This window comes from Nerophis ophidion, linkage group LG12 (assembly GCF_033978795.1).
Source record: "Nerophis ophidion isolate RoL-2023_Sa linkage group LG12, RoL_Noph_v1.0, whole genome shotgun sequence".
NCBI lineage: Eukaryota > Metazoa > Chordata > Actinopteri > Syngnathiformes > Syngnathidae > Nerophis > Nerophis ophidion.
Window position 1 is genome coordinate 3,526,476 of NC_084622.1, and position 22,649 is coordinate 3,549,124.

Genomic DNA, 22,649 nt, shown 5'->3' on the forward strand with positions numbered 1-22,649 from the left:
ATACCTTTAATATGTATTTATTTCGCCCTTGCGGTATCAAAAATGGTATCAAGTGTCATATCAAGTATTGGTATTGAATTTGAAGACTGATGCATACCACTCTGTGATTGCTTGGTAGGCATAGATAATTTGGCTAAATGATTATACTGTCATGAGCCACCAGACTCTGTACTCTCATCCACTCAGACTGCACCGAGGTCTAGTTCACTTTCCCTTGGGTTCTGTAGCACTTGCCAGTTACTGAAGATATGGATTAAATGCAGTCATGTACATTCGGTGTGATCATTGACTCACATTGACAACAGCCAACTTCTACAGAAGGGTTAGGAGAAGCAGGCTCAGTAATGGTAGCCATGTGCTTCCACTAGCTTGCAATGATTTGAGTGCGCTTACAGTGTCTCACACTTGCACTTACCTTTAAGCAAGTTAGGTTTATTTAAAGTTAAAAAAAAAAACAAGACAAAGCCACATCACTTCAGCAGATAGCATGTAGCACTGGTACATGCATGCTACTAAAGTGCCAACTACATTTCTAGCTATGAACAGAACTAGATAAATCCTTAGGAATATTCATTTCACAGTCAGACTTTATTTTATGTTAAGTTATTGTTTGCCAAGTTATCATTTACGACTTCCCTTCTATGATACACTTCTGACATAACGCACTTTTGGGGACGTGAACAGTTCCACACACATCCACTAGGGGCAATGTAGAGTTATACACAGATTGGGGGGGGGGGCGGCAGAGTGAGACCACACACACACACAAAATATCTGAAATAAGTCAATTTTGGGGACAAGGGAGATTTTAAGTCAGAAATGCATATTTGAGCATGCTGAATGCAACTGCAATGAAATCTAATTGGGGACCGTGGTTTTGGTCCCCAAAGGTAATGGCGTCCCCAATCTACTGGTGTGTAAACTGATGAAAGTCCCCAATTTGGGCCTAAGTAAGTACACACACACACACACACAAAATCTATAGATCGATTTATTTTCCTAGGTTTGAAGTATATCAATCTGTGCTTGGCAAGTTTGCCCTCCCAAAGATAGGTATCGATCCAAGATGATTTTAAAGGGGAATCAAACTATTTACAGACACAAGGAAAAGGAAAACATTGAATTTAAGAACGGCATACTTTATATGAATTTTAGCACTTTTAACATCGAGGACGCTAAACCTTAAGTCTGTGGCGTCATCAAAACAAAAATGGTGGTACGGCAGGGGTGCCCACACTTTTTCTGCAGGCGAGCTACTTTTCAATTGACCAACTCGAGGGGATCTACCTCATTTATATATATCATTTATATTTATTTATTTAAGAGACATTTTTGTAAACAAGTTAAATGTGTTTAATGATAATACAAGCATGTGTAACACATATAGATGTCTTTCTTTCACAAAGACAAGAATATAGGTTGGTGTATTACCTGATTCTGATGACTTGCATTGATTGGAATCAGACAGTAATGATGATAACGCCCACATTTTCAAATGGAGGAGAAAAAAAGTTGTCCTTTCTGTACAATACCACATGAAAGTGGTTGGTTTTTGGCATCTAATTCATCCAGCTTCCATACACTTTACAAGAAAAACATTGGCGGCAAATTCCGTAGCTTGCTTGATTGACATTCACGGCACCCGAGGGTCTTGTGAGATGACGCTGGCTGCTGCCAGTTCATTATTATGAAAAAATGTAAAGTGTATGGAAGCTGGATGAATTAGATGCCAAAAAACAACCACTTTCATGTGGTATTGTACAGAAAGGACAACTTTTTTTCTCCTCCATTTGAAAATGTGGGCGTTATCATCATTACTGTCTGATTCCAATCAATGCAAGTCATCAGAATCAGGTAATACACCAACTTATATTCTTGTCTTCGTGAAAGAAAGACATCTATATGTGTTACACATGCTTGTATTATCATTAAACACATTTAACTTGTTTACAAAAATGTCTCTTTCATAAATAAATAAATATAAATGATATATATAAATGAGGTAGATCCCTCGAGTTGGTCAATTGAAAAGTAGCTCGCCTGCAGAAAAAGTGTGGGCACCTCTGCACTAAACCCTCTCCCACTATATAAAACGAATAATTGATGGATGGATGGAGACGGACAACATTCACACTCACATTCACACACAACGGCCAATTTAGTGCTGCCAATCAACCTATCCCCATTTGCGTTGGCTCTGCGACGAGGTGGCGACTTGCCCATGGTGTACACCACCTTCCTTCCGCCCGAGTGCAGCTGGGATGGGCTTTAGCACCCCCCGCGATCCCGAGGGGGACAAGCGGTAGAAAATGGATGGATGGAGTCAGTCTTTTGAATAGCTCTTTAAAGGAACGGCTCCTCAAGATCCAGCGGCTCCCTTCAAACAGCCATGAATCACATCGCTAGCCAATATTCATGTTGCATTTGATCACAGTTACTATACTCACACTTACTTGGTGTAGTTGAAGGTTGGAAATCGGATGCTGTTTTTAATAAAAATGGTAAAATTCTCAACTTCCAACATCGGTGTACTAAAAAAAGAGAGAAACATAGAGTAAGTCAAAGCGTATAAAGAGTCAACTGATTTTTGCGTGAAAGGTGAATGTACTACTGGTGTGTACATAATTGCAGGTGGTAGAGATGTGACGTTCGTGACCACATCAAGTTTTTTGCACAACTTTGAAGTGAACGATGATGGCTAAATCAGAGTTGGTAGATGTTTTTTGTTTTAATAAATTGCCCCGACTGGTAACTGAATTGCAAAATGAATCAAGTCATAGGAAACATTGCAACATTGGGATTCACTTTTCTTGTTCATTGTTTTGAACTGGATAGGTAAAGTAGTTCAAGCGTATCTAACAGAGGCCAGACAGTGTGGCTGGGCCTTGTGTACGTTGGTAATTCACACTCCTTGACAACCTTATAGGGCAGGGGTGCCCACACTTTTTCTGCAGGCGAGCTACTTTTCAATTGACCAACTTGAGGGGATCTACCTCATTTATATATATCATTTATATTTATTTATTTATGAAAGAGACATTTTTGTAAACAAGTTAAATGTGTTTAATGATAATACAAGCATGTGTAACACATATAGATGTCTTTCTTTCACAAAGACAAGAATATAAGTTGGTGTATTACCTGATTCTGATGACTTGCATTGATTGGAATCAGACAGTAATGATGATAACGCCCACATTTTCAAATGGAGGAGAAAAAAAGTTGTCCTTTCTGTACAATACCACATGAAAGTGGTTGGTTTTTGGCATCTAATTCATCCAGCTTCCATACACTTTACAAGAAAAACATTGGCGGCAAATTCCGTAGCTTGCTTGATTGACATTCACGGCACCCGAGGGTCTTGTGAGATGACGCTGGCTGCTGCCAGTTCATTATTATGAAAAAATGACAGAGAGGAAGGCGAGAAACACTTTTTATTTCAACAGACTTTCGCGCCGTCCCTTCCGTCAAAACTCTAAAGGCCGACTGCACATTTCCTATCTTCACAAAAAAAGCCCTGCTTCATGCTGCCTGCGCTAACAAAATAAGAGTCTCGGAAAGCTGGCGTGCACAAGTGATGTGCACGCCAGCTTTCTGAGGGATCGCTTGTGCACGCCAGTTTTCCGAGACTCTGTATTTAGTTAGCGCAGGCAGCATGAAGCAGGGCTTTTATTGTGAAGATAGGAAATGTGCAGTCGGCCTTTAGAGTTTTGACGGAAGGGACGGCGCGAGAGTCTGTTGAAATAAAAAGTGTTTCTCGCCTTCCTCTCGGTCATATTTTCATAATAATGATCTTGCAGCAGCCAGCGTCATCTCACAAGACCCTCCGGTACCGTGAATGTCATTTAAGTGACGTCTTGGTGAAGATTGATGATCACTAATTTTTAGGTCTATTTTTTTTAAAAGCCTGGCTGGAGATCGACTGACACACCCCCCGCGGTCGACTGGTAGCTCGCGATCGACGTAATGGGCACCCCTGTTGTAGGGGCTCTTTGCAACTTGTTTAAAATGTCTATATTTTCACAATTACTACGTTTGTGTAACAAAAAATGTTGCTGGCCCGAGAAAAATTATTAGTGCTTATGGCGGTACCTCACTCTGTCTCGTCCACGCGTACACGCAGGGAGCGCCATGCACAAAAATAAAAGCAGTCCAAATTAAGTAACGAACAATTTTGCAGTCATGTTGTTTCTATAGAACAGGGGTCTCAAACTCAATTTACCTGGTCACTGGATGCAGAAACTGGGTGAGGCTGGGCCGCAAGAAAAGATTTCTTAAAAAATCTAACATGCACTTTTTAATGGATTCACCTTCTATAAATGGCTTTCCCGCCCTCGCAACATACTTGCCAACCCTCACGATTTTTCCGGGAGACTCCCGGATTTCAGTGCACCTCCCGACAATCTACCGGTGCAACCGTTCTCCCAAATTTGTCCCAATTTTCACCCGGCCGACATTATTAAGGGGGTGCTGTGACTGCACTGCCTTTAACATCCTCTACAACAGTGGTTCTCAACCTTTTTTCAGTGATGTACCCCCCGTGAACATTTTTTTAATTCAAGTACCCCCTAATCAGAGCAAAGCATTTTTGGTAGGAAAAAAAGAGAAATAAGTAAAATACGGCACTATGTCATCAGTTTCTCATTTATTAAATTGTATAACAGTGCAACATATTGCTCATTTGTAGTGGTCTTTCTTGAACTATTTGGAAAAAAAAGATATGAAAATAACTAAAAAACTTTGTGAAAAATAAACAAGTGATTCAATTATAAATAAAGATTTCTACACAAATAAGTAATCATCAACTTAAAGTGCACTCTTTGGGGATTGTAATAGAGATCCATCTGGATTCATGAACTTAATTGTAAACATTTCTTCACAAGAAAATACATCTTTAACATCAATATTTATGGAAAATGTTCATAAAAAACTAGCTTTCAACTCTGAATATTGGATTGTAGAATTTTTTTTATCACAGTTTATGAACTTGCATTCATATTTTTTTGGAATATTATTCAATAAATATATTTATAAGGGATTGCTGCTATTTTTTAGAATATTTTTAATAAATCTCACGTACCCCTTGGTATCCCTTCAAGTACCCCTAGGGGTACATGTACCCTCATTTGAAATCCACTGCTCTACAACATGTCATCGCGTCCGCTTTTACAACACACAACCAGCGTGCCAGCTCAGTAAAATGTTGTGTGAGGCTTATGCGGTTCCGCGCAAGTAACTGCAAGACATACTTGGTCAACAGCCACACAGGTCACACTGAGGGTGGCAGTAAAAACAACTTTAACACTGTTACAAATATGCGCCACACTGTGAACCCACACCAAACAAGAATGACTAACACATTTCGGGAGAACATCCGCACCCTAACACAACTTAAACACAACAGAACAAATATCCAGAACACCTTGCTGCCCTAACTCTCCTGGGCTACAATATACACCACCTCAATCAACGCAAGTAGGGGGGTGGGGGCTGGGTGCTTTGGTGGTAGCGGGGGTGTACATTGTACCCCGGAAGAGTTAGGGCTGCATGGGATTCTGGGTATTTGTTCTGTTGTGTTTATCAATCAATCAATGTTTACTTATATAGCCCTAAATCACTAGTGTCTCAAAGGGCTGCACAAACCACTACGACATCCTCGGTAGGCCCACATAAGGGCAAGGAAAACTCACACCCAGTGGGACGTCGGTGACAATGATGACTATGAGAACCTTGGAGAGGAGTAAAGCAATGGATGTCGAGCGGGTCTAACATGACACTGTGAAAGTTCAATCCATAATGGATCCAACACAGTCGCGTGAGTCCAGTCCAAAGCGGATCCAACACAGCAGCGAGAGTCCCGTTCACAGCGGAGCCAGCAGGAAACCATCACAAGCGGAGGCGGATCAGCAGCGCAGAGATGTCCCCAACCGATACACAGGCGAGCAGTACATGGCCACCGGATCGGACCGGACCCCCTCCACAAGGGAGAGTGGGACATAGGAGAAAAAGAAAAGAAACGGCAGATCAACTGGTCTAAAAAGGGAGTCTATTTAAAGGCTAGAGTATACAAATGGGTTTTAAGGTGAGACTTAAATGCTTCTACTGAGGTGGCATCTCGAACTGTTACCGGGAGGGCATTCCAGAGTACTGGAGCCCGAAATGAAAAAGCTCTATAGCCCGCAGACTTTTTTGGGGCTTTGGGAATCAATAATAAGCCGGAGTCCTTTGAACGCAGATTTCTTGCCGGGACATATGGTACAATACAATCGGCAAGATAGGCTGGAGCTAGACCGTGTAGTATTTTATACGTAAGTAGTAAAACCTTAAAGTCACATCTTAAGTGCACAGGAAGCCAGTGTTGTCTTACGGTGCGGCTGTTCTCCCAAAATGTGTTTGTCATTGTTGTTTGGTGTGCGTTCACAGTGTGGCACATATTTGTAACAGAGTTGAAGTTTTTTTTACGGCCACCCTCAGTTTGACCCGTGTAGCTTTTGATCAAACATGTCTTGCAATAGCACAGGTGCAAATTACATAGCCAGATAAAACATATGACTGGACTTGCACGTTGTTTGTACCGGATGTAGGTGGCACCAAAGACAGTACCATCATGGCACCCCTGCTATCACGGCCCACTTGGTACAATCTATCCCCAATAATTGAAAAATCGGGGAATACCAGCGCTTTCCCCGGGCGCACCGTCCGACCGTCAATATAATCCACCTGGTCCCAGGCCACACGCAAGGTTTCATCACGGGACTGCTCGAGGGGAAAATCCTCCTAGGTTGCCACCGGGGGGCATTAGTGCTGTAAAGGCATTAGTTCGAAAACGGTTCAAAAACGGTTCTAAAACGTGACATTCATTCATAGTTATTGCAGGCTAAGTGCTCAAATGTTTCAGTATATTGCTTGTTTGTCCTCTTCTTGATGAAATAACTACTTCGGAAAGATTACAAGTAGCAGCGCTGTTGCGATCTTTTATTGTCAAACGTTGAGCGCTTATTCGGCCGGGGTGCGGCCATGTTGCTGTCAGATGTCACTACTCGCGTACCGTAATGACATCATACTCACCCGCAAAAACAGTTAGAAGAATCGTTTGGAAAAAATGGAAGCGATTCCAAGGAATTGATACACTTGGAACTGTTTATGAACAAAAAACGTTTTTTATTCAAACAATCAATCAATTTTTATTAACAAACCCCGTTTCCATATGAGTTCGGAAATTGTGTTAGATGTAAATATAAACGGAATACAATGTTTGCAAATCATTTTCAACCCATATTCAGTTGAATATGCTACAAAGACAACATATTTGATGTTCAAACTGATAAACATTTTTTTTGCAAATAATCATTAACTTTGGAATTTGATGCCAGCAGCACGTGACAAAGAAGTTGGGAAAGGTGGCAATAAATACTGATAAAGTTGAGGAATGCTAATCAAACACTTATATGGACCATCCCACAGTTATGCAGGCTAATTGGGAACAGGTGGGTGCCATGATTGGGTATCAAAGCAGCTCCCATGAAATGCTAAGTAATTCACAAACAAGAATGAGGTGAGGGTCACCACTTTGTAAGCAAATTGTCGAACAGTTATAGAACAACATTACTCAACGAGCTATTGCAAGGAATTTAGGGATTTTACCATCTACGGTCTGTAAAATCATCAAAAAGTTCAGAGAATGTGGAGAAATTACTGCACAAAAGCGATGATATTACGGACTTTTGATCCCCCTGGCGGAACTGCATCAAAAACCGACATCAGTGTGGAAAGGATATCACCACATGGGCTCAGGAACACTTCATAAAACCACTTTCAGTAACTACAGTTGGTTGCTACATCTGTAAGTGCAAGTTAAAACTCTACTATGCAAGGCCAAAGCCATTTATCAACAATATCCTGAATGGCCGCCGGCTTGGCTGGGCCTGAGCTCACCTAAGATGGACTGATGCAAAGTAGAAAGGTGGTCTGACGAGTCCACATTTCAAATTATATTTGGAAACAGAAGACGTGGTGTCCTCCAGAAGAAAGAGGAAAATAACTATTAGGATTGTTATAGGCGCAAAGTTCAAAAGCCAGCATCTGTGATGGTATGGGGGTGTATTAGTGCCCAAGGCATGGGTAACTTACACATCTGTGAAGGCACCATTAATGCTGAAAGGTCCATACAGGTTTTGGAACAACATATGTTGTCATCCAAGCAACGTTATCATGGACGCCCCTACTTATTACAACAGCGTGGCTTTGTAAAAAAAAAAAAGAGTGCGGGTACTTTCCTGGCCCACCTGCAGTCCAGACCTGTCTCCCATCGAAAATGTGTGGCGCATTATGAAGCGTAAAACAGGACTGTTGAACGACTGAAGCTCTACATAATACAAAAACAGGAAAAAATTCCACTATCAAAGCTTCAACAATTAGTTTCCTCAGTTCCCAAACATTTATTGAGTGTTGTTAAAAGAAAAGGTGATGTAACACAGTGGTGAACATGCCCTTTCCCAACTATTTTGGCACGTATTGCAGCTATGAAATTCTAAGTTAATTATTATTTGCAAAAAAAAAAAATACAATTTATGAGTTTGAACATCAGATATCTTGTCTTTGTAGCATATTCAACTGAATATGGGTTGAAAAGGATTTGCAAATCATTGTATTCCGTTTATATTTACATCCAACACAATTTCCCAACTCATATGGAAACGGGTTTGTATTTAAAGGCTAGAGTATACAAATGAGTTTTAAGATGGGACTTAAATGCTTCTACTGAGGTAGCATCTCTAACTGTTACCGGGAGGGCATTCCAGAGTGCTGGAGCCCAAACAGAAAGCGCTCTATAGCCCGCAGACTTTTTTTGGGCTCTGGGAATCCCTAATAAGCCGGAGTTCTTCGAACAGAGATTTTTTGCTGGGTCATATGGTACAAAACAATCAGCAAGATAGGATGGAGCTAGAGCGTGTAGTATTTTATACGTAAGTAGTAAAACCTTAAAGTCACATCTTAAGTGCACAGGAAGCCAGTGCACTTTTTATTTTTATTATTTTATTTTTTTCTCAAGATGGCACCGGTGTAATGGCTGCTGTTGGTAAGAGCTCTGTGCTCTTGTGTCATCCTTTTTCTTATTTTTTTGCCCTTTGGTTGGGGACCTTATGGACTCTGTGACAAGGGGTGGCACTTTTATGACTTCTGCGGTGCTTTTTTGTGAACTTCTGGATCTGCCTCCCGGGAGCCTTTTGGCCATGGAGACCAGCTGCTGGGTCTCTGCCACACTAAAGTCCGTTTGGAGAGACTGGGGGAGATGCGGATGAAGAGACAGGGCTGTGGAGCTGGCGCTGAGCTCCAGGAAGGACGGGCTTCACAATGTATTGGCTGAATGAGCAGGTATCGGACACATTGGTGTCCTTAAACGCATCTTCGCTCATCCATGCGGACTGGACACTGGCCTAGAGTTGGTGGGCGGCCGAGGGTGGAGTCGACTCTCTTAGTTGCTTCGTTGGGTCTGCTCCTGTCTCTTGCCATGCTCCCCCCACCCCAGCAGACGATGGCGTGGAACGCCACAGAGGACACAAGAGTGTTTTTTATTTTATTTAGTTTTTTTGTTTTTGTTTTACTTTTGTGGCTGTGTTAAGAAGTGGCTGGTTGCATCAGTTCTGCTCTTTTAATGTCTTTAATGTCCTTTTTGTTCTTTGATGTTTGATGTTTCCCTTCCCTCTTACACACATGTTTTTGTGTACTATGGATAAGAGTTCTCCTCTCTGAGCTGTTACCTTACCGTGGTAGAGGAGTTTGCGTGTCCCAATGATCCTAGGAGCTATGTTGTCTGGGGGCTTTCATGCCCCCTGGTAGGGTCTCCCAAAACAAACAGGTCCTAGGTGAGTGATCAGACAAAGAGCAGCTCAAAGACTTCTATGGAATTACAACTAAATGGACTCAGATTTCACTTGCCCGGACGCGGGTCACCGGGGCCCCGCTTTGGAGCCAGGCCCGGGTGTGGGGCACGATGGCGAGCGCCTGGTGGCCGGGCCTATTCCCATGGGGCCCGGTCGGGCACAGCCCGAAGAGGCAATGTGGGTCATCCCTCCAATGGGCTCACCACTCATGGGAGGGGCCATAGAGGTCGGGTGCATTGTGAGCTGGGCAGCAGCCGAAGGCAGGGCACTTGGCGGTCCGATCCTCGGCTACATAAGCTAGCTCTTGGGACGTGGAACGTCACGTCACTGGGGGGGAAGGAGCCTGAGCTAGTGCGCGAGGTAGAGAAGTTCCGGCTGTACATAGTCGGACTCACCTCGACGCACAGCAAGGGCTCTGGAACCAGTTTTCTCGAGAGGGATTGGACTCTCTTCCACTCTGGCGTTGCCGGCAGTGAGAGGCGACGGGCTGGGGTGGCAATTCTCGTTGCCCCCCGGCTCAAAGCCTGCACGTTGGAGTTCAACCCGGTGGACGAGAGGGTAGCTTCCCTCCGCCTTCGGGTGGGGGGACGGGTCCTGACTGTTGTTTGCGCTTACGCACCAAACAGCAGTTCAGAGTACCCACCCTTTTTGGGTACACCCGACGGAGTAGTGGAAAGTGCTCCCTCGGGTGATTCCCTTGTCCTACTGGGGGATTTCAACGCTCATGTATGCAACGACAGTGAAACCTCGAGAGGCGTGATTGGGAAGAATGGCCGCCCGGATCTAAACCCGAGTGGTGTTTCGTTATTGGACTTTTGTGTTCGTCACGGATTGTCCATAACAAACACCATGTTCAAACATAAGGGTGTCCATATGTGCACTTGGCACCAGGACACCCTAGGCTGCAGTTCCATGATCGACTTTGTAGTTGTGTCATCGGATTTGCGGCCTCATGTTTTGGACACTCGGGTGAAGAGAGGGGCGGAGCTTTCTACTGATCACCACCTGGTGGTGAGTTGGCAGCGATGGTGGGGGAGGATGCCGGACAGACCTGGCAGGCCCAAGCGCATTGTGAGGGTCTGCTGGGAACGTCTGGCAGAGATTCCTGTCAGAGAGAGTTTCAATTCCCACCTCCGGAAGAACTTTGAACATGTCATGAGGGAGGTGCTGGACATTGAGTCCGAGTGGACCATGTTCCGAACCTCTATTGTCGAGGCGGCTGATTGGAGCTGTGGCCGCAAGGTTGTTGGTGCCTGTCGTGGCAGTAATCCCAGACCCCGTTGGTGGACACCAGCAGTGAGGGATGCCGTAAAGCTGAAGAAAGAGTCCTATCGGGTTCTTTTGGCTCATAGGACTCCGGAGGCAGTGGACGGGTATCGACAGGCCAAGCGGTGTGCAGCTTTAGCGGTCGCGGAGGCAAAAACTCGGACATGGGAAGAGTTCGGGGAAGCGATTCTGGACCACCATACGCCGCCTCAGGAAGGGGAAGCAGTGCACTATCAACACCGTGTATGGTGCGGATGGTGTTCTGCTGACTTCGACTGTGGATGTTGTGGATCGGTGGAGGGAATACTTTGAAGACCTCCTCAATCCCACCAACACGTCTTTCTTTGAGGAAGCGGTTCCTGGGGAATCTGTGGTGGGCTCTCCTATTTCCTGGGCTGAGGTTGCTGAGGTAGTTAAAAAACTCCTCGGCGGCAAGGCCCCAGGGGTAGATGAGATCCGCCCAGAGTTCCTTAAGGCTCTGGATGCTGTGGGGCTGTCTTGGTTGACAAGACTCTGCAGCATCGCGGGGACATCGGGGGCGGTACCTCTGGATTGGCAGATCGGGGTGGTGGTCCCTCTCTTTAAGAAGGGGGACCGGAGGGTGTGTTCCAACTATCGTGGGATCACACTCCTCAGCCTTCCCGGTAAGGTTTATTCAGGTGTACTGGAGAGGAGGCTACGCCGGATAGTCGAACCTCGGATTCAGGAGGAACAGTGTGGTTTTCGTCCTGGTCGTGGAACTGTGGACCAGCTCTATACTCTTGGCAGGGTTCTTGAGGGTGCATGGGAGTTTGCCCAACCAGTCTACATGTGCTTTGTGGACTTGGAGAAGGCGTTCGACCGTGTCCCTCGGGAAGTCCTGTGGGGAGTGCTCAGAGAGTATGGGGTATCGGACTGTCTTATTGTGGCGGTCCGTTCCCTGTACGATCAGTGCCAGAGCTTGGTCCGCATTGCCAGCAGTAAGTCGAACACATTTCCAGTGAGGGTTGGACTCCGCCAAGGCTGTCCTTAGTCACCGATTCTGTTCATAACTTTTATGGACAGAATTTCTAGGAGCAGTCAAGGCGTTGAGGGGTTCCGATTTGGTGACTGCAGGATTAGGTCTCTGCTTTTTGCAGATGATGTGGTCCTGATGGCTTCATCTGACCGGGATCTTCAGCTCTCGCTGGATCGGTTCGCAGCCGAGTGTGAAGCGACCGGAATGAGAATCAGCACCTCCAAGTCCGAGTCCATGGTCCTCGCCCGGAAAAGGGTGGAATGCCATCTCCAGGTTGGGGAGGAGACCCTGCCCCAAGTGGAGGAGTTCAAGTACCTAGGAGTCTTGTTCATGAGTGAGGGAAGAGTGGATCGTGAGATCGACAGGCGGATCGGTGCGGCGTCTTCAGTAATGCGGACGTTGTACCGATCCGTTGTGGTAAAGAAGGAGCTGAGCCGGAAGGCAAAGCTCTCAATTTACCGGTCGATCTACGTTCCCATCCTCACCTATGGTCATGAGCTTTGGGTCATGACCGAAAGGATAAGATCACGGGTACAAGCGGCCGAAATGAGTTTCCTTCTCTCCCTTAGAGATAGGGTGAGAAGCTCTGCCATCCGGGAGGAACTCAAAGTAAAGCCGCTGCTCCTTCACATCGAGAGGGGCCAGATGAGGTAGTTCGGGCATCTGGTCAGGATGCTGCCCGAACGCCTCCCTAGGGAGGTGTTTAGGGCACGTCCAACCGGTAGGAGGCCACGGGGAAGACCCAGGACACGTTGGGAAGACTATGTCTCCCGGCTGGCCTGGGAACGCCTCGGGATCCCCCGGGAAGAGCTAGACGAAGTGGCTGGGGAGAGGGAAGTCTGGACTTCCCTGCTTAGGCTCTTGCCCCCACGACCCGACCTCGGATAAGCGGAAGATGATGGATGGATGATGGATGGATATATATATATATATATATATATATATATATATATATATATATATATATAAAATGTATTCATTTTTAAGATGTCATTTTTAAGCCATCTCCATGCCTACTCGCTGCACGTATACGTCATACATCAGCAACCAAAAGGAGGTTTTGTAACCTTAAACCTGTTTTGAAAAGGTTTTATTGTAATTATCATACGAAATATTACATTGGGAAAATCTGAAATGAAAATCGATTCCGAACCAAATCGTCGCCCCAAAAATTGGAATCAGATCGAATCATGAGGTGCCCCAAAGATTCCCGCCTCTAATAAAAAAGGTTGTTTTACTTGTTTGTTATTTTTCATGTTTGCCTAACGAGGATGATACAGTGTCATAACTTTAATGTTTTAAAAAAGCATTCAAAAACGTCCTGCCGGCCAGATTGAGGATGCTGGCAGTTTGGACACCTCCGCTGTAATTGATGGACATAATGCTGTATGTGTCCCGGAACAAGGAGCCAGTGCAACTACCCTAAAATTAAAGTAATTTGTCTAAATCAGGGGTGCCCATTACGTCGATCGCGAGCTACCAGTCGACCGCGGGGGGTGTGTCAGTCGATCTCGAGCCAGGCTTTTAAAAAAAATAGACCTAAAAATTAGTGATCATCAATCTTCACCAAGACGTCACTTAAATGACATTCACGGTACCGGAGGGTCTTGTGAGATGACGCTGGCTGCTGCAAGATCATTATTATTAAAATGTGACCGAGAGGAAGGCGAGAAACACTTTTTATTTCAACAGACTCTCGCGCCGTACCTTCCGTCCAAACTCTAAAGGCCGACTGCACATTTCCTATCTTCACAATAAAAGCCCTGCTTCATGCTGCCTGCACTAACTAAATCCAGAGTCTCGGAAAACTGGCGTGCACAAGCGATCCCTCAGAAAGCTGGCGTGCACATCACTTGTGCACGCCAGCTTTCCGAGACTCTTATTTTGTTAGCGCAGGCACCATGAAGCAGGGCTTTTATTGTGAAGATAGGAAATGTGCAGTCGGCCTTTAGAGTTTTGACGGAAGGGACGGCGCGAAAGTCTGTTGAAATAAAAAGTGTTTCTCGCCTTCCTCTCTGACATTTTTTCATAATAATGAACTGGCAGCAGCCAGCGTCATCTCACAAGACTTTCGGGTGCCGTGAATGTCAATCAAGCAAGCTACGGAATTTGCCGCCAATGTTTTTCTTGTAAAGTGTATGGAAGCTGGATGAATTAGATGCCAAAAACCAACCACTTTCATGTGGTATTGTACAGAAAGGACAACATTTTTTCTCCTCCATTTGAAAATGTGGGCGTTATCATCATTACTGTCTGATTCCAATCAATGCAAGTCATTAGAATCAGGTAATACACCAACTTATATTCTTGTCTTCGTGAAAGAAAGACATCTATATGTGTTACACATGCTTGTATTATCATTAAACACATTTAACTTGTTTACAAAAAGGTCTCTTTCATAAATAAATAAATATAAATGATATATATAAATTAGGTAGATCCCCTCGAGTTGGTCAATTGAAAAGTAGCTCGCCTGCAGAAAAAGTGTGGGCACCCCTGGTCTAAAATATGAGCGGACTCACGACAGCCTTCTGACATAAATTGTATGCATGAGTAGTTGTGTACCTCAAACATACCTGTTGATGGTATCAATCTCAGCAGGACACCATCCTTTAATTTCACATGTGTTAATTGATGTGTTGAAAGCAACACATCTCCCTGTAAGTATTCCTGAGAAGAAACAATTTCAAAACAGTACCACAATTAATTTTCTACAATTTAATATAAAAGGAATTGTTTTATGTAACACAATTATATTGCTAATAAACATATCCTCACCATAACTTCCCGGTTTGTTAACAAGTCGTGTGCAGTTGTTGTCGTGAGTACAAATATATTTCTTCTCACTCTATAAAGCACACAATTTCACAAAGTCAATTAGGTTGAATTATTCATAAAAAGTGTGCGATTAACGTCAGGAAATGACTAAAATGCAGCAAAGTGGTCCATGTGATTGTTAATCATTATGTAGGGTCACATAAAAATTCTATAACCTGGTTAAACATTTTATCTTTAATATATCAACACAGTCACACTCTTACCACCATATTTATTTAAGGTTTATTAGAATAAAATATGACTTTGCAAAGTTTAACAGACAGTAAAGTATATGACTCTAATAAAATGGCTCTGCATTTACATCCGTGTATGATGAGGACAGCCATTTATTGGTCCCTGCACCACCTCCAAAAAACAGGAAGTACCTTTCCAATACTGATGTCAAGCATTAATTAACTGCTTTGACACTTTAAAATATAGACAGGGTTTAACAGCTGGACAATGTTAAAATGTCGTAGTGGCAGTGATCTGTTCCAACTTTACTCCAGATTATCCCATTATGAAATTGACATGTGACAGGGAGAGTATGAGTCTGGGTAAGATTCCATCTGTCAGGAGTAGGGATGTACAAAACCCAAAACCAGTGAAGAAAGCATGTTGTGTAAATTGTAAATCAAAGCAGATTAAAATGATTTTCAACCGATACTCAATTGAATAGACTGCAAAGACAATATACTAAACATTCGAACTCGAAAACTTTATTTTTTAGCAAATATTAGCTCATTTGGAATTTGATGTCTGCAATATGTTTAAAAAAACAGGCACAATCGCTTATCCAAAGTCGGTTCGCGGGGGCAGCAGCCTAAGCAGGGAAGCCCAGACTTTCCTCTCCCCAGCCACTTCGTCCAGCTCTTACCGGGGGATCCCAAGGAGTTCCCAGGCCAACCGGGAGAAAAGAAATAGTCTTCCCAATGTGTCCTGGTCTTCCCCGTGGCCTCCTACCGGTCGGACACATAGGGAGGCGTTCGGGTGGCATCCTGACCAGATGCCCGAACCACCTCATCTGGCTCCTCTCGATGTGGAGGAGCAGCGACTTTACTTTAAGCTTCACCCCGGATGGCAGAGCTTCTCACCCTATCTCTAAGGGAGAGCCCCACCACCCGCCGGAGGAAACTCATTTCGGACGCTAGTACCCGTGATCTTGTCCTTTCGGTCATAAGCCAAAGCTCCATTTTCATCACAATGGATCGATCTGTCGATCTCACGATCCACTCTTCCTTCACTTGTGAACAACACTCCAAGGTACTTGAACTCCTCCACTTTGGGCAGAGTCTCCTCCCCAACCCAGAGATGGCACTCCAGCCTTTTCTGGGCGAAAACCATGGACTCGGACTTAGAGGTGCTGATTCTCACCCCAGACGCTTCACACTCAGCTGCGAACCAATCCAGTGAGAGCTGAAGATCCTGGCAGGATGAAGCCATCAGGACCACATCATCTGCAAAAAGCAGACACCGAATCCTGCAGCCACCAAACCGGATCCCCTCAACGCCTTGACTGTCTATAAAAGTTATGAACAGAATCGGTGACAAAGGGCAGCCTTGGTGGAGTTCAACGCTCACTGGGAACGTGTCCGACTTACTGACGGCAATGTGGACCAAGTTCTGACACTGATCATTCAGAGAGGACCGCCACAATAAGACAGTCCGATACCCCATACTCTCTGAGCACACCCCACAGGACTTTCCGAGGGACACGTTTGAATGCCTTCTCCAAGTCCACAAAGCACATGTAGACTGGTTGAGCAAACTCCCATGCACCCTCAAGGACCCTGCCACGAGTATAGAGCTGGTCCACAGTTCCACAACCAGGACAAAAACCACACTGTTCCTCCTTAGTACGAGGTTCGACTATCTGGCACAGCCTCCTCTCCAGTACACCTGAATAGACTTTACCGGGAAGGCTGAGGAGTGTGATCCCACGATAGTTGGAACACACCCTCCGATTACCCTTCTTAAAGAGAGGAACCACCACTCCGGTCTGCTCATCCAGAGGTACCGCACCCGATGTCCATGCGATGATGCAGATTCTTGTCAGACCTCATTCACCCCCTGTCTTTGCCACCGAGGAGATTTTAAACTACCTCAGCAACCTCAGCTCCAGAAATAGAAGAGCAAACCACAAATCTCCCAGGCACTGCTTCCTCATAGGGAGACGTGTTGGTGGGATTGAGGAGGTCTTCGAAGTATTCCCGATACCGATCTACAACATCCGCAGTCGAGACGTAGCAAAACACAATCCTCACCTTTCCTGAGGCGGCGAATGGTTGCCCAGAATGGCTTTGAAGCCGTCCCGAAGTTGTTTTCCAAGGCTTCCCCGAACTCCTCACATGTCTGAATTTTTGCCTCCTCGACGCTGAAGCCGAACACAGCTCGGCCTGGTAACTGTCTGCTTCCTTCAGAGTCCTGTGAGCCAAAATATTCCGATAGGACTCCTTCTTCAGCTTGACAGCATCCCTCACCGCCAGTGTCCACCAATGGATTGGAGGATTACCGCCATGACAGGCACCAACAGCCTTTGCGGCCACAGCTCCAACCAGCCGCATCGACAATAGAGGTGCGGAACATAGTCCACTCTGACTCAGTACCTAGCACCTCCCTTGTGACATGTTCAAAGTTCTTCCGGAGGTGGGAATTGAAACCTTCTCTGAGAGGAGACTCTGCCAGACGTTCCCAGCAGACCCTCACAATGCGTTTGGGACTGCCAGGTCTCTCCATCGCAGCCAACTCACCACCAGGTGGTGATCGGTTGAAATCCCCCCCTCCCCTTCACTTGGGTGTCTAAAACATGAGGCCACAAATCCGATGATACAAATACAAAGTCAACATGTTTTGCTTTTAGAAAAGGAACATTAGGGTTAGTGTGTCATTGTACGTCTGTTAGTCAATTGAGTATAATAACAATCAGCATCTAATGCAGGGGTGCCCACACTTTTTCTGCAGGCGAGCTACTTTTCAATTGACCAACTCGAGGGGATCTACATCATTTATATATATCATTTATATTTATTTATTTATGAAAGAGACATTTTTGTAAACAAGTTAAATGTGTTTAATGATAATACAAGCATGTGTAACACATATAGATGTCTTTCTTTCACAAAGACAAGAATATAAGTTGGTGTATTACCTGATTCTGATGACTTGCATTGATTGGAATCAGACAGTAATGATGATAACGCCCACATTTTCAAATGGAGGAGAAAACAAGTTGTCCTTTCTGTACAATACCACATGAAAGTGGTTGGTTTTTGGCATCTAATTCATCCAGCTTCCATACACTTTACAAGAAAAACATTGGCGGCAAATTCCGTAGCTTGCTTGATTGACATTCACGGCACCCGAGGGTCTTGTGAGATGACGCTGGCTGCTGCCAGTTCATTATTATGAAAAAATGACAGAGAGGAAGGCGAGAAACACTTTTTATTTCAACAGACTTTCGCGCCGTCCCTTCCGTCAAAACTCTAAAGGCCGACTGCACATTTCCTATCTTCACAATAAAAGCCCTGCTTCATGCTGCCTGCGCTAACAAAATAAGAGTCTCGGAAAGCTGGCGTGCACAAGTGATGTGCACGCCAGCTTTCTGAGGGATCGCTTGTGCACGCCAGTTTTCCGAGACTCTGTATTTAGTTAGCGCAGGCAGCATGAAGCAGGGCTTTTACTTTGAAGATAGGAAATGTGCAGTCGGCCTTTAGAGTTTTGACGGAAGGTACGGCGCGAGAGTCTGTTGAAATAAAAAGTGTTTCCCGCCTTCCTCTCGGTCATATTTTCATAATAATGATCTTGCAGCAGCCAGCGTCATCTCACAAGACCCTCGGGTACCGTGAATGTCATTTAAGTGACGTCTTGGTGAAGATTGATGATCACTAATTTTTAGGTCTATTTTTTTTAAAAGCCTGGCTCGAGATCGACTGACACACCCCCCGCGGTCGACTGGTAGCCCGCGATCGACGTAATGGGCACCCCTGATTTAAGTTAATACATTGAGGTTACACTATATTTCATCAATGGCAACAATGGTAGTGACAGAAGCCTCTTACCTCTGGACAATGGCCTTGTACTTGATTTTCTGTTGTAATCAGTTTTGTAATGATGCAGAAGACAGAAGCTCCCTAAACAAACACATAGACATCCATTATTGTATTATCCGTCATGCCGTATCCATTGATCAACAGAAGATCATACCTGCGTTGGCGTGACATAGTCTGCAACATCCATGACTTTGTCATTGTAGACTCCAAAACCTTTCACCTTTGTCATTACTGAAGACTCAATTGCTGTGTCCCTCACCTGGTAAGCTTTCTCATAAACAAACACCCACCTGAAATACAAAGTCAAAAGAACAAATATTTGTCTTTGTTATCTTGTATTATATAAAAACCCTGTTTCCATATGAGTTAGGAAATTGTGTTAGACGTAAATATAAACGGAATAAAATGATTTGCAAATCCTTTTCAACCCATATTCAATTGAATGCACTACAAAGACAAAATAGTTGATGTTCAAACTCATAAACTTTTTTTTTTTGCAAATAATAATTAACTTAGAATTTCATGGCTGCTACACGTGCCAAAGTAGTTGGGAAAGGGCATGTTCACCACTGTGTTACATCACCTTTTCTTTTAACAACACCCAATAAACGTTTGGGAACTGAGGAAATTAATTGTTGAAGCTTTGAAAGTGGAATTCTTTACCATTCTTGCTTGATGTACAGCTTAAGTTGTTCAACAGTCCGGGGTTTTGTTGTCGTATTCTACGCTTCATAATGCGCCACACATTTTCGATAGGAGACATGGCTGGACTGCAGGCTGGCCAGGAAAGTACCCGCACTCTTTTACTGCGAAGCCACACTGTTGTAACACATGGCTTGACATTGTCTTGCTGAAATAAGCAGGGGCGTCCATGATAACGTTGCTTGGATGACGACATATGTTGCTCCAAAACCTGTATGGACCATTCAGCATTAATGTTGCTTTCACAGATGTGTAAGTTACCCATGCCTTGGGCACTAATACACCCCTATACCATCACATATGCTGGCTTTTGAACTTTGCGCCTATAACAATCCAGATGGTTATTTTCCTCTTTGGTCCAGAAGACACCACGTCCACAGTTTCCAAATATAATTTAAAATGTGGACTCGTCAGACAACAGAACACTTTTCCACTTTTCATCAGTCCATCTTAGATGAGCTCGGGCCCAGCCAAGCCGGCGGCGTTCCTCAGTGTTGTTGTTAAATGGCATTCGCTTTGCATAGTAGAGTTTAAACTTGCACTTACGGATGTAGCAACCAACTGTAGTTACTGACAGTAGTTTTCTGAAGTGTTCCTGAGCCCATGTGGTGATATCCTTTACACACTGATGTGTTTTTTTATGCAGTACTGCCTGAGGGATCAAAGGACTGTAATATCATCGCTTTGGTGCAGTGATTTCTCCAGATTCTCTGAACCTTTTGATAATTTTACGGACCGTAGATGGTAAAATCCCTAAATTCCTTGCAATAGTTCGTTGAGAAATGTTGTTCTAAAACTGTTCGACAATTTGCTTACAAATTGGGGACCCTCACCCCATCCTTGTTTGTGAATGACTTAGCATTTCATGGAAGCTGCTTTTATACCCAATCATGGCACCCAACTGATCCCAATTAGCCTGCATAACTGTGGGATGTTCCATATAAGTGTTTGATTAGCATTCCTCAACTTTATCAGTATTTATTGACACCTTTCCCAACTTCTTTGTCACGTGTTGCTGGCATCAAATTCAAAAGTTAATGATTATGTGCAACAACAAAAAATGTTGATCACTTTTAACATCAAATATGTTGTCTTTGTAGCATATTCAACTGAATATGAGTTGAAAATGATTTGCAAATCATTGTATTCTGTTTATATTTACATCTAACACAATTTCCCAACTTATATGGAAACAGGGTGTGTAAATGCACAATGTAATGTAGTAGCAGCTGGTCCTACCCAAAACTTCTTAGTCTCTACTCTGATGGGACTAGACTACATGGAATGCAAATATAATTATTCAGCACACTCAACGTGATTCATCAATATTAATCACTTTTCTGCAGGTGCTGTTTTGCATCTTTATTCAATACATCTGAAAAGTTAGTACAAATCGTCACAGTTCGCACATGGACAAATTGGACATATATGAATTAAAATATAATAGACATACTGTCTATTCAACAATATCCCTCCATCCATCCATCCATCATCTTCCGCTTATCCGAGGTCTGGTCACGGGGGCAGCAGCCTAAGCAGGGAAGCCCAGACTTCCCTCTCCCCAGCCACTTCGTCTAGCTCTTCCCGGGGGATCCCGAGGCGTTCCCAGGCCAGCCGGGAGACATAGTCTTCCCAACGTGTCCTGGGTCTTCCCCGTGGCCTCCTACCGGTTGGACGTGCCCTAAACACCTCCCTAGGGAGGCGTTCGGGTGGCATCCTGACCAGATGCCCGAACCACCTCATCTGGCTCCTCTCGATGTGGAGGAGCAGCGGCTTTACTTTGAGTTCCTCCCGGATGGCAGAGCTTCTCACCCTATCTCTAAGGGAGAGCCCCGCCACACGGCGGAGGAAACTCATTTCGGCCGCTTGTACCCGTGATCTTATCCTTTCGGTCATGACCCAAAGCTCATGACCATAGGTGAGGATGGGAACGTAGATCGACCGGTAAATTGAGAGCTTTGCCTTCCGGCTCAGCTCCTTCTTCACCACAACGGATCAATAAAACGTCCGCATTACTGAAGACGCCGCACCGATCCGCCTGTCGATCTCACGATCCACTCTTCCCTCACTCGTGAACAAGACTCCTAGGTACTTGAACTCCTCCACTTGGGGCAGGGTCTCCTCCCCAACCCGTAGATGGCACTCCACCCTTTTCCGGGCGAGAACCATGGACTCGGATTTGGAGGTGCTGATTCTCATTCCGGTCGCTTCACACTCGGCTGCGAACCGATCCAGTGAGAGCTGAAGATCCCGGTCAGATGAAGCCATCAGGACTACATCATCTGCAAAAAGCAAAGACCTAATCCCGTGGCCACCAAACCGGACCCCCTCAACGCCTTGACTGCGCCTAGAAATTCTGTCCATAAAAGTTATGAACAGAATCGGTGACAAAGGACAGCCTTGGCGGAGTCCAACCCTCACTGGAAATGTGTTCGACTTACTGCCGGCAATGCGGACCAAGTTCTGACACTGATCATACAAGGAGCGGACCGCCACAATAAGACAGTCCGATAGCCCATACTCTCTGAGCACTCCCCACAGGACTTCCCGAGGGACACGGTCGAATGCCTTCTCCAAGTCCACAAAGCACATGTAGACTGGTTGGGCAAACTCCCATGCACCCTCAAGAACCCTGCCGAGAGTATAGAGCTGGTCCACAGTTCCACCACCAGGACGAAAACCACACGAAAACCAACAATATAATTTTATAATATTTTAGCTGCTGGATGACTTAAGGGACTGATTCCAACAAATCCAAATGAAGCGTTTAGGTGTCGGCTTGTGTGTTTTTTTTAATGCCGTTTATTCGTCATATATATTATTGTAATTTATCACTTTGTGAAAAAAACGTTTTCAATATGTATTTTGTTGTTTTTGGATCATTAATACACATGTTGTTGTGAGGGTCTGCCGCATGCAGAGGGAGAGGGCACA

General features: G+C 44.6%; 1 protein-coding gene across 1 annotated transcript in view; it reads right to left on the reverse strand.

Moving 5' to 3' along the window:
• LOC133562896 (P2X purinoceptor 3-like) overlaps positions 1-22,649 on the reverse strand; it is a 90,640-nt gene that overhangs the window by 63,183 nt on the left and 4,808 nt on the right. The window contains exons 2-6 of the mRNA XM_061916712.1: positions 19,168-19,303; positions 19,023-19,094; positions 14,926-14,995; positions 14,724-14,817; positions 2,454-2,531 (exon numbers count right to left, since the gene is read on the reverse strand). Coding sequence (XP_061772696.1) covers positions 2,454-2,531; positions 14,724-14,817; positions 14,926-14,995; positions 19,023-19,094; positions 19,168-19,303 — 450 coding nt within the window. The remainder of the gene's footprint in view (positions 1-2,453; positions 2,532-14,723; positions 14,818-14,925; positions 14,996-19,022; positions 19,095-19,167; positions 19,304-22,649) is intronic.